The 14,875-nt window shown below is 36.8% G+C and overlaps 2 protein-coding genes across 2 annotated transcripts; both read left to right on the forward strand.

Annotated features, from left to right (window-relative positions):
- The first annotated feature begins 1,201 nt into the window (after window positions 1–1,201).
- Window positions 1,202–8,332, forward strand: LOC146955805 (uncharacterized). The gene is made up of 6 exons (XM_085748971.1): window positions 1,202–1,419; window positions 2,988–5,069; window positions 5,847–6,186; window positions 6,487–6,693; window positions 7,225–7,405; window positions 8,292–8,332. The coding sequence occupies exons 2-6, from the start codon at window positions 3,037–3,039 to the stop codon at window positions 8,330–8,332; spliced, it is 2,802 nt and encodes a 933-aa protein (XP_085605097.1). The 5' UTR covers window positions 1,202–1,419; window positions 2,988–3,036.
- Window positions 8,333–13,348: 5,016 nt separating this feature from the next.
- Window positions 13,349–14,326, forward strand: LOC146955806 (uncharacterized). The gene is made up of 3 exons (XM_085714169.1): window positions 13,349–13,588; window positions 13,702–13,778; window positions 13,930–14,326. Exons 1-3 carry the CDS (start codon window positions 13,492–13,494, stop codon window positions 14,035–14,037), a joined length of 282 nt encoding a protein of 93 aa, XP_085570295.1. The 5' UTR covers window positions 13,349–13,491; the 3' UTR covers window positions 14,038–14,326.
- The last annotated feature ends 549 nt before the right edge of the window (window positions 14,327–14,875 follow it).

Genomic DNA, 14,875 nt, shown 5'->3' on the forward strand with positions numbered 1-14,875 from the left:
CGCTTACCATCCAACAACCACGGCTCATTTAGGATAGATATACTACTACCTGTTCCAATACTCCATCGAGCACCTCCACGGACAATAAATCTGGCCCGAAGAATATTTCTCCATACGTAACTCGGATTGTGCCCAATAATTGCATTGAGATAAGTCGTCGAGGGAAAGTATCGTGCCTTAAAAATGCGAGACACAAGTGCATCCGGTTCAGTTTCGAATTTCCATCCTTGCTTACCCAACATAGAGAGATTAAATGTCGCGAGATCTTTGAAACCAATACCGCCATGATTTTTATGCATAGAAAGTTTCTCCCAATTCAACCAATTAATACCACGATGAGTTGTTCGTCCATGATCCCACCAAAAAGAGTTTATCATTTTTTCGATTGTATTGATGAGTGTATTCGGTAATTGATATATGCTCATAACATAAGAGGGAATGGCCTGCAAAACCGATTTAATCATGACTTCACGCCCCGCTTTGGATAAGCACTTACTACCCCAAGAACTAATCTTCTGCCAAACTCTATCCTTAATATAAGCAAAAGTGGAATTACGATCTCTTCCAATCATTGACGGGAGCCCTAAATACTTACAGGTGCCAAGAACAGCCTGAACCCCCAGGATGGCCGTAATACTTTGCTTCATAGGATCTGGTACATTTCGACTATAGTAGATTTCAGATTTCGGTAGACTAATAGCTTGACCCGAAGCTTCTTCATAAATTGTGAGGATGGATTTCATAACCTGAGCTTGGATTTCTTCAGCTTTGAAGAATAGGAAACAATCATCGGCGAAAGATGAGAAACAGAAGGAGCACTTCTACATACTTTGACTCCAGAAATAATTCCACGGTCTTCTGCATCCCTAATCAGAGAGGAGAGGCCTTCCGTGCCAATAATAAAAAGGTAAGGGGATAGTGGATCCCCCTGCCGCAAACCTCTGCCCGGAATGATTGGACCCACGACCTCGTTATTAACCAAAACAGAATAGTCGACAGATTCGACACACATACACATCCATTGGATCCACTTGTTTTCAAAACCCATTTATACCATCACCTGTTGTAACGCCCACTTTTTCATAATTAATATTTAAGCGATTTATGGCTTTTTTATTAGAATATTATGTGAATTATTATATATATGTATATATATATATATTGGTAGAAGATATGTTAATAATATAAGTATTTTCTTAAGTGGGGGAGAAATATTGTTATTAGTAGAAATAATTAAATTACTAGGGGAAAGAGTAAGTTGTGGTGAGAAGAGCAATTAGGGAAAGAATAAAAGTCTGTAATTGGGAGAGAAAATTAGAACGCGTACAACAGAGGAAAGAAGAGAGAAAGAAGAGAAAACCAGAGAGAACCCTAAAGAACGAAGAACGCGGCTGTTGGATTTCAGAATCATAATCTAAGGTAAGGGTGAGACTAACTCTCATTATTAACAAGTTTTAATTCATAGAAGTGATCAATTGTTGTAGGTTTAAGGGATTGGGATTAGGTCAAAAATCATTAAAAGTGGAAGAATTAGGTGAATTTTGATGTAGTTTGATGTAGACAGATGTTAATTAGTCATAGAACACGTTTAGATGCTGATTGGTGATGAATTAGAGGGCTGGGTAGTGAGAATTCGAGTGCTGAGATGTGTTGCAGAGCTCCGACAGAACCCTGTTCTGTCATCGCTCGCAACTGCGAGCGTTCCTACTCGCACCTGCGAGTAAACCTTTTAGCTCGCCACTGCGAGCAATGTTGTACGCAACTGCGAGTTGCCCCGTTGAACTCGCCACTGCGAGTTGTTTAGCTCGCAACTGCAAGTTAGTGCAGTACAGACCTGATGTTGTGCGAAATTGTGTCCTTTCGCCCGTATCTTTGATGAATTAGTTCCTGATGTTTATATTATAGATGATGTTGCTAAACACGATGTTCCAGTGATGCTGTTTTGATGTAATGAACTGATGTGGATCAATTGCTAATTAAATTAACATTAAAAATGAAGATTGTTGCATTTAGAGTCGAATTGTTGCATAGTCGGCGATGGGGGCTTAATGCCTGACAGGTTTTTATGACCTTAGCGATGGGGGCTTAATGCCCGACGGTCCAAATATGACCTTAGCGATGGGGGCTTAATGCCCTGGTGGTACCACATGCATGTTATTGTTGTCTAAGTTGTTGTTGATGTTGTTGTTGCATTGTAGAGTCATCATAACTAAAAATGAATGATGAATATTGTGATGATGTTGCCGTTTTGATGCTGTTGTTGCTGTCCCATTATTTATAATGATGTAAATGGAGTGAATTAAGATGAATATGTTACCTTCGAATAACTATGAAGTTGTGGATTACTTAACCTCGTTAAATGATGGCTAAATGATGATATTAATGTTAGATATATGCTGTTGGTTATCTTTTATGAATTATTATTTGTTTTTAATGAATGTGAAATCTCACCCCTTCTGCGTATATGTTGCCTCGACCGTGGGTAATGTGCAGGTAATAAAGACTAGCTGTGTTCGTGAGTAGACTCCTCACTTCGTGTCGTCTAGGATGCTCTGATACGTAACGGGATGGGGGTGTCTGATGATTGTTTTCCTTGTTACGTATTTTGTTTAATAAATGTTGAACATTTTATGAAGACTATTTGAGATGTTAAGTTGTGGCCTTTTATGCCAAGATTTTATGTGACGTTGCAAACTAAATTTCCGCTGCATTTGATTATTGAATTTTATAAAGACAGGTTGCTTAAATAAATAGTATTTTCCCATTATTATATTGTTGTTAAATGATGTATTGATGTATGTGATGCTCCGTTATGTTGATGAACTCTGATAATTTTAATGAAATTTTTAAGTTGGGAAAACGGGGTGTTACAATTGGTATCAGAGCAGGTCGGTCCGTCCGGCCAAGTAGTGAGTCAAGTTGTGTTATTTTAGCAATTGGAATACCATTATTATGTTATTCTAAACGTTGTGTGTGGTGCAGTAAAGAAGAGTAGATCTGGAGGCTGCAAACCTTATCTGTTACAAGAGGACTAGAATGGCTGGAAGAAATGATGCTGCGATTGCTGCTGCTTTGGAAGCTGTAGCCCAAGCTGTAGGACAACAACCAAATGTTGGTGTTGGTGTTAATGCTGATGTAAGGATGTTGGAGGCCTTTCTGAGAAATCATCCTACCACTTTCAAAGGAAGGTACGACCCTGATGGAGCACAGGCATGGCTCAAGGAGATTGAGAGGGTGTTCAGGGTTATGCAATGTACTGATGATCAGAAGGTGCGTTTTGGTACGCATATGCTATCTGAGGAGGCTGATGACTGGTGGGTGGGTCTTTTACCTGAATTAGAGCAAGGTGGTGCGGCTATTACTTGGGCTGTGTTTAAGGGAGAGTTCCTAAACAGATATTTTCCTGAAGATGTTCGTGGAAGGAAAGAGGTCGAGTTCCTTGAGCTGAAGCAAGGAAACATGTCGGTGACAGAGTATGCAGCAAAGTTTGTGGAGCTGGCTCAGTTCTATCCACACTATACTGGAGACAATGCTGAGTTTTCTAAATGTATCAAGTTTGAGAATGGTTTGCGTCCTGATATTAAGCGAGCCATTGGTTACCAACAGATCCGTGACTTTTCTGCATTGGTGAGCAGGTGCAGAATCTATGAAGATGATTCGAAGGCTCATTATAAGATTATGAATGAGAGAAGGGGTAAGCAGCAACAGAATCGTGGGAAGCCTTATAGTACTCCAGCTGATAAGGGCAAGCATAAAGTGAATGATGAGAGGAAGCCTAAGAAGAATGAGACTCCTGCTGGGATTGTTTGTTACAAATGTGGAGAAAAAGGTCACAAGAGTAATGCTTGTGGTGCTACTGAGACGAGAGGGTGCTACCGTTGTGGTGTCAAAGGGCATACAGTTGCAGAATGCAAGCACGATGACACTATTTGTTTCAATTGCGGTGGGAAAGGACATATTTCTGCTCAGTGTACTGAACCAAAGAAGGCCCCGGCCAGGGGTAAGGTTTTTGCTTTGACTGGTACTCAAACTGAGAATGAGGATCGTTTGATCAGAGGTACTTGCTACATTAATGATACTCCTTTAGTTGCTATTATTGATACTGGTGCTACACATTGTTTTGTTGCTTTTGATTGTGTTTCTAAGATGGGCCTTGCTATGTCTGATATGAATGGAGAAATGGTTGTCGAAACTCCAGCTAAGGGTTCGGTGACCACTTCTCTCGTCTGTTTACGTTGTCCCCTGTCTATGTTTGATCGTGATTTTGAGATTGATTTAGTATGTCTACCTTTGAGTGGAATGGATGTGATTCTTGGTATGAACTGGTTAGAGTACAACCATGTTCTCATTAATTGTTTTAGTAAGTCGGTGCGTTTCTCTTCTGCTGAAGAGGAAAGTGGCGCGGAGTTTTTGTCTACTAAGCAGCTGAAGCAGCTAGAACGCGATGGAATCCTAATGTTTTCCTTGATGGCATCCTTATCTTTGGAGAATCAAGCAGTGATCGATAAGTTACAAGTAGTGTGCGATTTCCCTGAAGTTTTTCCTGATGAAATTCCTGATGTGCCACCGGAAAGAGAAGTTGAATTTTCTATTGATCTTGTTCCAGGAACGAAGCCTGTGTCTATGACACCTTACCGTATGTCAGCTTCTGAGTTGGCTGAGTTGAAGAAACAGTTAGAAGATCTACTCGACAAGAAGTTTATTAGACCAAGTGTTTCACCTTGGGGAGCTCCAGTGTTACTGGTTAAGAAGAAAGATGGCAGTATGAGGTTGTGTATTGATTATCGACAGTTGAACAAAGTAACTATAAAGAATAGGTATCCACTTCCAAGAATTGATGACTTGATGGATCAGTTAGTGGGTGCACGTGTGTTCAGCAAGATTGACTTGAGGTCGGGTTATCACCAGATTAAAGTAAGAGATGAAGATATGCAGAAAACGGCTTTTAGGACGCGATATGGACATTATGAATATAAGGTGATGCCTTTTGGTGTTAGTAATGCACCTGGTGTATTTATGGAGTATATGAATCGCATTTTTCATTCATTTTTGGATCGCTTCGTGGTTGTGTTCATTGATGATATTCTGATTTATTCTAAGACGGAGGAAGAACATGCTGAGCATTTGAAGATTGTCTTGCAAGTGCTGAAAGAAAAGAAGTTGTATGCTAAATTGTCTAAGTGCGAGTTCTGGTTGAAGGAAGTAAGTTTTCTTGGCCATGTTGTTTCTGGTAGTGGTATTGCAGTTGATCCATCTAAAGTTGAAGCGGTATCACAATGGGAGACTCCGAAGTCAGTTACAGAGATTAGAAGCTTTTTGGGTTTAGCGGGTTACTACCGACGATTTATTGAAGGATTTTCTAAGTTAGCACTTCCGTTAACGCAGTTGACGTGTAAAGGTAAAACCTTTGTGTGGGATATTCATTGCGAGAACAGTTTTAACGAATTGAAGAAGCGTTTGACGACGGCTCCGATTTTGATCTTGCCGAAACCTGATGAACCTTTTGTAGTGTATTGTGATGCGTCCAAGTTGGGTTTGGGAGGTGTACTTATGCAAGATGGTAAGGTGGTTGCGTATGCATCAAGACAGTTGAGGACTCATGAACGAAACTACCCTACTCATGACCTTGAATTAGCTGCAGTTGTATTTGCACTTAAGATTTGGAGACATTACTTGTATGGTTCGAGATTTGAGGTGTTTAGTGATCACAAGAGCTTGAAGTATTTGTTTGATCAGAAGGAATTGAATATGAGACAGCGAAGGTGGCTCGAATTGTTGAAAGATTATGACTTTAGTTTGAATTATCATCCAGGTAAAGCTAATGTTGTTGCAGATGCCTTGAGTAGGAAGACTTTACACTTGTCGGCACTGATGGTTAAAGAGATGGAATTGCTTGAACAGTTCAGAGACTTGAGTTTGGTTTGCGAGATGTCGCCAAGGAGTGTGAAATTGGGGATGTTAAAGATCAACAATGAATTTCTGGATAGTATCAGAGAGGCGCAGAAAGTAGATGTGAAGTTGGTGGATTTAATGGTCGCAACCGATCCTGCTGTAGACAGTGACTTTAAGGTTGATGACCAAGGAGTGTTGAAGTTTCGAGGAAGAATTTGTATTCCTGATAATGATGAGATGAAGAAGATGATCCTTGAGGAAGGCCATAGAAGCAGTTTGAGTATTCATCCAGGAGCTGCTAAAATGTATCAAGATTTGAAGAAAATGTTTTGGTGGTCAGGTTTGAAGCGCGATGTGGCACAATTTGTGTATGCATGTTTGACTTGTCAGAAGTCAAAAGTTGAGCATCAGAAACCTGCTGGGTTATTGACACCGCTAGAGATTCCGGAATGGAAATGGGATAGTATATCCATGGATTTTGTGACGAGTTTGCCGAATACCAACAAAGGGAATGATGCAATTTGGGTGATCGTAGATAGATTGACGAAGTCGGCTCATTTCATTCCGATTAATATTACTTTTCCTGTGTCCCAGCTAGCAGAGATTTATGTTAGAGATGTCGTGAAGCTACATGGTGTCCCATCAAGCATTGTGTCGGATAGAGATCCGAGGTTTACATCGAGGTTCTGGAAGAGTTTGCATGAGGCCTTGGGCACTAATTTGAAGTTAAGTTCAGCATACCACCCGCAGACGGATGGACAATCGGAAAGGGCAATTCAGTCGCTGGAAGATTTGTTGAGAGTTTGTGTGCTTGAGCAAGGTGGAACTTGGGATAGTTATCTACCCCTGATAGAATTCACGTACAACAACAGTTACCACGCTAGTATTGGAATGGCACCCTTCGAAGCATTGTATGGTCGGAGATGCAGAACTCCGTTGTGTTGGTTTGAATCCGGTGAGAGTGTGGTATTGGGACCAGAGATTGTCCAACAGACTACTGAGAAGGTGAAGTTAATCAGAGAAAAGATGAAAGAATCACAGGATAGACAGAAAAGTTATCATGATAAGCGCAGGAAGGATCTTGAGTTTCAAGAAGGAGACCATGTGTTTTTGAGAGTCACTCCGGTGACGGGTGTTGGACGTGCATTGAAGTCAAAGAAGTTGACTCCGAGGTTTATTGGCCCGTATCAGATTTCAGAAAGGGTCGGAACGGTTGCTTATAGGGTGGGTTTGCCACCACATCTTTCGAACTTGCATGATGTGTTTCATGTATCGCAACTTCGGAAGTATGTGCCGGATCCATCCCATGTGATTCCAAGAGATGATGTGCAGGTAAGGGATAACCTTACAATCGAGACCCTACCGGTGAGAATAGAGGGTAGAGAAGTGAAGAGGCTTAGAGGCAAGGAGATACCTCTTGTGAAGGTTGTTTGGGAAGGAGCAGCCGGTGAAAGTTTGACTTGGGACTTGGAGAGTAAGATGCGGGAATCTTACCCAGAGTTGTTTGAACAAGGTACGTTTACGAGGACGTAAATATTCTAAGTGGGGGAGAGTTGTAACGCCCACTTTTTCATAATTAATATTTAAGCGATTTATGGCTTTTTTATTAGAATATTATGTGAATTATTATATATATGTATATATATATATATATATTGGTAGAAGATATGTTAATAATATAAGTATTTTCTTAAGTGGGGGAGAAATATTGTTATTAGTAGAAATAATTAAATTACTAGGGGAAAGAGTAAGTTGTGGTGAGAAGAGCAATTAGGGAAAGAATAAAAGTCTGTAATTGGGAGAGAAAATTAGAACGCGTACAACAGAGGAAAGAAGAGAGAAAGAAGAGAAAACCAGAGAGAACCCTAAAGAACGAAGAACGCGGCTGTTGGATTTCAGAATCATAATCTAAGGTAAGGGTGAGACTAACTCTCATTATTAACAAGTTTTAATTCATAGAAGTGATCAATTGTTGTAGGTTTAAGGGATTGGGATTAGGTCAAAAATCATTAAAAGTGGAAGAATTAGGTGAATTTTGATGTAGTTTGATGTAGACAGATGTTAATTAGTCATAGAACACGTTTAGATGCTGATTGGTGATGAATTAGAGGGCTGGGTAGTGAGAATTCGAGTGCTGAGATGTGTTGCAGAGCTCCGACAGAACCCTGTTCTGTCATCGCTCGCAACTGCGAGCGTTCCTACTCGCACCTGCGAGTAACCCTTTTAGCTCGCCACTGCGAGCAATGTTGTACGCAACTGCGAGTTGCCCCGTTGAACTCGCCACTGCGAGTTGTTTAGCTCGCAACTGCGAGTTAGTGCAGTACAGACCTGATGTTGTGCGAAATTGTGTCCTTTCGCCCGTATCTTTGATGAATTAGTTCCTGATGTTTATATTATAGATGATGTTGCTAAACACGATGTTCCAGTGATGCTGTTTTGATGTAATGAACTGATGTGGATCAATTGCTAATTAAATTAACATTAAAAATGAAGATTGTTGCATTTAGAGTCGAATTGTTGCATAGTCGGCGATGGGGGCTTAATGCCTGACAGGTTTTTATGACCTTAGCGATGGGGGCTTAATGCCCGACGGTCCAAATATGACCTTAGCGATGGGGGCTTAATGCCCTGGTGGTACCACATGCATGTTATTGTTGTCTAAGTTGTTGTTGATGTTGTTGTTGCATTGTAGAGTCATCATAAATAAAAATGAATGATGAATATTGTGATGATGTTGCCGTTTTGATGATGTTGTTGCTGTCCCATTATTTATAATGATGTAAATGGAGTGAATTAAGATGAATATGTTACCTTCGAATAACTATGAAGTTGTGGATTACTTAACCTCGTTAAATGATGGCTAAATGATGATATTAATGTTAGATATATGCTGTTGGTTATCTTTTATGAATTATTATTTGTTTTTAATGAATGTGAAATCTCACCCCTTCTGCGTATATGTTGCCTCGACCGTGGGTAATGTGCAGGTAATAAAGACTAGTTGTGTTCGTGAGTAGACTCCTCACTTCGTGTCGTCTAGGATGCTCTGATACGTAACGGGATGGGGGTGTCTGATGATTGTTTTTCTTGTTACGTATTTTGTTTAATAAATGTTGAACATTTTATGAAGACTATTTGAGATGTTAAGTTGTGGCCTTTTATGCCAAGATTTTATGTGACGTTGCAAACTAAATTTCCGCTGCATTTGATTATTGAATTTTATAAAGACAGGTTGCTTAAATAAATAGTATTTTCCCATTATTATATTGTTGTTAAATGATGTATTGATGTATGTGATGCTCCGTTATGTTGATGAACTCTGATAATTTTAATGAAATTTTTAAGTTGGGAAAACGGGGTGTTACACCTGTCGTAGATAATCCCAGTCCATATGGTCATACGCCTTACGGAAATGTCGCTTTGAAATTAGACAATCCATTTCTCTTGTATCCTCTTCATACTAAGATAAATAAAGAAAATTGCTTTTCTGACAACAGTTGAGTATAGCGCCGACAGTTAACAACTGCTGGATCCAGCGGCAGTTAACTGCTGCTACGTGCGTTTTAGGATGTACCGTCCTTTTCATCATTCAACCTCTTTTTCATCATTCATTCAACCTATTTTTTTCTACATTCAACCTATTTTTTTAACATTTTTCAACATTCAACCTATTTTTTCTACATTCAACCTCTTTTTCCATCATTCATTCAACCTATTTTTTCAACATTCAACCTATTTTTTCAACATTTTTCCCCTATAAAAACCCTCACATTTCCTCACATTCTCTCCTTCTTACTCTCATTTCCTATCATTCTCTCCTCTTTACTCTTATTCTTACTCTTTCTTCTACAAAATGTTGGTTTGTCATCATTCGCCTTTCATTGAAAATTTGAAAATTTCAAGAGGTTTCTTTGAATTGGTTTTACCCCAGGATTTAGGGTTTATGGTTTCTGGTTTTTTGCCTTTGTTTTAACCCAAGCGGTAGTTAAATGTATTATTAAACAACAAGAGTGCAAAGGTGAGGAACAATTTTGGGTCATCTTGGTGTTGTCTTGTATGAGTATCTTGGAGAAGAGTATCCAGAAGTTCTAGGAATAAAGATGACTCCACCTATTAAGGATTTAGGGTTTATGGTTTGTGCTTTTTTGTCTTTAGAGTTAAATGTATTATTAAACAACAAGAGTGCAAAGGTGAGGAACAATTTTGGGTCATCTTGGTGTTGTCTTGTATGAGTATCTTGGAGAAGAGTATCCAGAAGTTCTAGGAATAAAGATGACTCCACCTATTAAGGAATAAATATACGACGAAGATGACTCCACCTATTAAGGAATAAATATGTACGACGAAGATGTTATTTTTATTGTTATTGGTACGACAAAACAGATTTAGTTTTACCCCATTGTAAATGTATTATGAAATTAATAAAATGTGATTTTATATCTATTACTTGTGTTCCTTTATTTTAGTTTTTATTTGCATTTATTTATATGAAATACAAAAATTAAAATAAAAAATGTGTATTAAAGAAATCTAACGTGAATCTAACGTGAATTCGAATAAAAACTAATTAAAACTAACGTGAATACGATTAATTAAAATTGCGATAGCTTGAATTCGAATAAATATTGCGATAGCGTGAATTCGAATAAATATTGCGATAGCGTGACTTCGAATAAATATTGCGATAGCGTGAATTCGAATAAATATTGTGATGGCATGAATTCGAATAAATATTGCGATAGCGTGAATTCGAATAAATATTGTGATAGCGTGAATTCGAATAAAAATTGCGATAGAGTCAATTCGAATAAAAATTCGAATTAAGGTTTCGTTACATTACATAAAAATTCGAGATGTTGGAGTCATGCCGATTAACAAGTTTGAATTGCCCTATCCAGAGTAAGACAATTGTTGTAGTTGGAATGTGCATTCCAACTACAACAATTGTCTTACCTCTGAAATGGGGTAAATTCAAACTCGCCAAACAACAGGACTCAAGCATTTCACCCGGCATTCATGTTTTCCTTTGAAAAGAATAAATTTTTGTTATGCTTGCTTTAGATGATGGTATTTAAGTGCCAACGAAAATGAGGTCCATTCCTTGACACTTAATACCTTCATCTAAACCAGCCTAACAAGAATTTAATCTTTTCAAAGGAAAAACATGAATGCCGAGCGAAATGCTTGAGTCCTGGCCGTTTGGAAACTTTGAATTACCCCATTTCAGAGGTAAGACAATTGTTGTAGTTGGAATGCATCTTACCCTAACTAATGACAATCTTCTGGCGGAATCAAGTTGTTGATGATATCTTCAGTTGATCTCAGCAACGTTACCCGCATATCGATCCACTGGAACATGTGCTCCCAAAACATGCTCGTCACGTTTTCGTCGTTCTTTAACTCCACCCAAGTGAATGATACTTTCCCCTCGTCGAGCTTTGGACGTTTATACCGAACGTTTTGCACCCTCCTTGTGTCTCTGGGGTTGAGTGCTTGGTTGAATTCATTCAGTTGATCCTTGAGACCTCTTAACGTTACATCAAGGCACCGAACCTTCAACCTCTGAGGTTCTCCGCCGTTGAATTCTGCATGAACGTCGATCCACCCGGCCATTGCTTCAAATCTACACAATTAGAAATTAAAAATAATCAATGAAAAAATCATTCAAACACTTGTAGTGAAAATTTGACATAAACCCTAAAAATTCTAAACAACCCCTAAAAAAATTATAAAATTCGAAAAACAAGTATAAATTCAAGCAATATAACTTCATTATAACAGGTATTCATAATATATGTTAATAACATTTCAGATCTACAACATAACTATATTAAAAACAAATATTCAAACCCTAAAAAATTTATAAAATTCGAAAAAAATAATATAAATTCAAGCAATATAACTTCATTATAACAGGTATTCATAATATATGTTAATAGCATTTCAGATCTACAACATAACTATATTAAAAACAAAAATTCAAAATTTAATAATTAAACAACAACTAAAATTATAAACATATAAACAGATATACTAACTAAAATGTATGACAATAGCATAAGTGATAGCTTACTTGTGATTTAGTGGAAGAAATTTTGGATGATTTGGTAGAGTTTTTTTAGAGAGAGAGTGAAAATTTGAGAGAAAGATGGTGATGGTGATGATGGAGTGAGTGTCTGGATTATGGACTTGAATATACTACGAACACAATGACAGTTAATTGCCGCTGGAAACCAGCGGTCGTTGACTGTCGGCGCTTAGACTAACGGTTGTTAACTGCCGCTAGGGGTAAAAACGTCATTTATTTGTGTCAATAGGAAGTATTCATTGTCAAAAAAGCAATTTTCATAAATAAATGGTGGTTTCTTTATTCTACATTGAAAATGATGATATGTGAATGTTGTGATACTTTTATGAAGCTGAAACACGACACTTACACCTAATTATAAGAACATATAAGTAATTAAACAAGGGAAATGTTAACCAGTGATACGTTAAGGAAAATGTTAACTAGTGTCTATGGGGTATTAGTTAATAAAATTAATATAGAATTTTTGCATTGGAAATTGATGAAAAGTGAAATGTTCAACTCTATGAAAATCAAAAGGTTGTTGTTTTTAATGAAAAAAAATACTCCCTCCGTTTCAAAATGAGTGTCGTTTTAGCCAAAAAAATTGTTTCAAAATGAATGTCGCTTTCAGTTTCCAATGCAATAATAACTTTTTCTTTTCAATTGTACTCTTCAATTAATATTATGTTACACTACTTCCAAAGTATTATTTTTTCTTTAATGAAAAACAAACCAATAGTTGATTAGGATAATTTGGTAAAATTGCTATGACATTTGACTACTTTATTCCATTCTCTAATCTGTGTGCAATTGGCTAAAGCGACACTCATTTTGAAACGGAGGGAGTAATATTTTTGACATCTTTGACTAGTGCTCCAGGGGCAATAGTTAGCATGACCTATAAAATATTAACAAAGTCAATGATTAGGTGAAATATTAAGGGTTAATAATGTTTTACTCCCTGTAATATAGGTTATTTTCGGGTTATCCCTATAAAAAAAAAAATTAGATTTCATCCCTGTAATTTGAAGATTTTTTGATTTTGTACCTTCATGACATCAAAGTACAAAATTTATGATACTTTCACATTTGAGTAAATTTCGGTTTACCCATGTTGTATCATCGATTTTGTATCGTTAAGATTCATGAAAGTCCAAAACCAAAGAATCTTCAAATTACAAGTTGAAATCTACAAGAAAAGTTACAAAAGATAAATCAGAAATGACAATATTACAAAGGATAAAACACTGTTAACTCAAATATTAATAGGGTTCAAAGATTAATTAGAGAATGGCTTAGAGACATGAACCAAGTAAGAATACAGAGATGGTAAACGGGTAGGTCCCAGTGAAGATGCTCGTAAGTTGTAGACTTATTGGAGTCTCCACGTGACTCAAACTCAAACTCCCCTTTTAAGCAGCTTTATGCAAAGTTTCATTTATTTATTCCTTCTACCACATTCTTATAGTTTAGTTAAATTCTTCCTAAGCTTTTTTTTGCTTTGATTCCTCTCTAACTAGCTATCTCCAATGAAGCATCAAATTATCTTGTTTTTCTTTGTTATCATTCTTTCCTCTTTCCTAGCTTCTTCTCGCCTCATTGTACTACCAAAAGGTTCAAGACATGGTAACTAACCACGTTGTATCATGCTTTTTATTCTTATGTATTTTTTTTCTCACCTCCCTCTATTTGCTAATTTTTGAGGTTGGAACTTGGAACAACTTGATGTGTGTATATAGGTGAAAAAAAGGAATTGAAGATCATTGGTAACACTATGGCTCAATCATCAACTGAAGTGAAAGAAGATATGGAACAAGTAAGAATAACACATATAATGTTTTTATCAACATTTGCAACATGTTACTTTGTCAAATCTACACAAGTCCAAAGTGAAATATTTTACCTTGATTAGTTTTTAGTTTTTTTTTTTCTCTTTATATGTTCTAATTTGATTCAATTTGGTATAGCTAATGGGATTAGAGGAATGTTATGAAAAAGATGAAGAATGCTTTAGCAGAAGGATGAATATGGAGGCTCACTTGGATTACATCTACACCCAACACCATAAGCCTTGAATCAATTCACAGTGCATTTTTAGACTTTAGCTCAAATGCAGTGCCAGTGTGTATTGTATTATTTTTATTTCATTTTATTTATATGCAGTGTGTATTAATTGAGGATGAGTCCCTATAGCATATAATAAAGTATTAAATCCGAAATTATATTTGGTAGCTACTAAAAAGTGATTTGAAGTTAGCACAATCATGGCCATGGGATTCCAGTGCTTCTAACTGTGTACTAAATTGCATGAAGAAAATTGTGCTTAATAGAGAACATAGTGATTGGAAGTTCAATTTGGAATAATTGTCGGTTTAGTGTGTACTGTGTCTGTCTGTATATATATACTCGTAAGTTCATTAGTATACATGAAAAAAAGTTTGAATGGAACATTAAACATTGAATAAAAAGATAGAATAGTGTATGTCCAAAAACTAAAGAAAATAAGATTCCTTTTTATAATAACTATTTATTGAAAATAATAAATACAGGTGAGGAGAATATAAGATGTGAAAATAAAATGTTTGGCTATGAAAAAGATAAATGCATAAGAAAATTAATCTACCCTCAATAACTATACAACCATTGTTTTTTTTTTTAAGGAATACAACCACCGTTATCAACTATAAGACGTTGCTCTCAAAAAAAAAAAAACTATAAGACGTTAAAATTATTTATTATCCTCGCTTTTACAAGAAAATGCTTCTTAGAGCATCCACAATAGAAACACTTATTTTTTATACTTTATTGGATCACATGAGTACGTATATCACTCATTTATAATTTTTTAATCGTAGTATATGTGATTAGATTTGATCATTTCGATTTTATTGAATTACTTACTTATTTGTGCTT

This window comes from Medicago sativa, chromosome 1, assembly GCF_051527215.1.
Source record: "Medicago sativa cultivar Bolivia chromosome 1, Bolivia_mono, whole genome shotgun sequence".
In the NCBI taxonomy this organism is placed as follows: domain Eukaryota; kingdom Viridiplantae; phylum Streptophyta; class Magnoliopsida; order Fabales; family Fabaceae; genus Medicago; species Medicago sativa.

Excerpts from the sequence above, each read along its gene's own strand:
- LOC146955805 (XM_085748971.1), top strand. The coding sequence starts at position 3,037 with ATGGCTGGAAGAAATGATGCTGCGATTGCTGCTGCTTTGGAAGCTGTA. Across the intron at positions 6,187-6,486 it reads GTTTGAGTATTCATCCAGGA|CTAGCAGAGATTTATGTTAG; the intron begins GCTGCTAAAATG and ends CCTGTGTCCCAG. Across the intron at positions 7,406-8,291 it reads CCCAGAGTTGTTTGAACAAG|ATGATGTTGCTAAACACGAT; the intron begins GTACGTTTACGA and ends TTTATATTATAG.
- LOC146955806 (XM_085714169.1), top strand. The coding sequence starts at position 13,492 with ATGAAGCATCAAATTATCTTGTTTTTCTTTGTTATCATTCTTTCCTCT. Across the intron at positions 13,589-13,701 it reads ACCAAAAGGTTCAAGACATG|GTGAAAAAAAGGAATTGAAG; the intron begins GTAACTAACCAC and ends GTGTGTATATAG. Across the intron at positions 13,779-13,929 it reads TGAAAGAAGATATGGAACAA|CTAATGGGATTAGAGGAATG; the intron begins GTAAGAATAACA and ends AATTTGGTATAG.